Source organism: Penaeus monodon, chromosome 20 (assembly GCF_015228065.2).
Source record: "Penaeus monodon isolate SGIC_2016 chromosome 20, NSTDA_Pmon_1, whole genome shotgun sequence".
Taxonomy (NCBI): domain Eukaryota; kingdom Metazoa; phylum Arthropoda; class Malacostraca; order Decapoda; family Penaeidae; genus Penaeus; species Penaeus monodon.
This window is the reverse complement of record NC_051405.1, coordinates 44,734,172-44,734,424: the sequence shown is the minus strand read 5'-3', so window position 1 is coordinate 44,734,424 and position 253 is coordinate 44,734,172. Positions and strand designations below refer to the sequence as shown.

The 253-nt window shown below is 42.7% G+C and overlaps 1 protein-coding gene across 1 annotated transcript in view; it reads right to left on the bottom strand.

The window, feature by feature from the left end:
• Window positions 1-253, bottom strand: part of LOC119585867 (peptidyl-tRNA hydrolase ICT1, mitochondrial-like) — a gene marked incomplete at its 5' end in the record, with an annotated part of 6,501 nt that extends 6,248 nt beyond the window's left edge. Inside the window, 1 exon segment of the mRNA XM_037934597.1 lies at window positions 127-253. Coding sequence (XP_037790525.1) covers window positions 127-253 — 127 coding nt within the window.

The window sequence follows — 253 nt, the reverse complement described above, 5'->3', positions numbered from 1 at the left end:
CTCTGTCCGTGACTGCTTTCCCTCTCCATTAATAATAATCAAATGAAATACCTACTCTGGAACTTCCTGAAATTGGACCCTTGCCCGAACTTCTACATAGCCCAGAATAAGTATATTGCCGTTTACCTGTATACTCCTCGTCATATCAAGTCCGCTTCCGGGATATATCTTCTCTAGACTTACACTGCTTTTATAACTCGCTGCAGGCGCGGTGGTATGGATATACCTGCCATTTTTTACCAATAATCGTGCA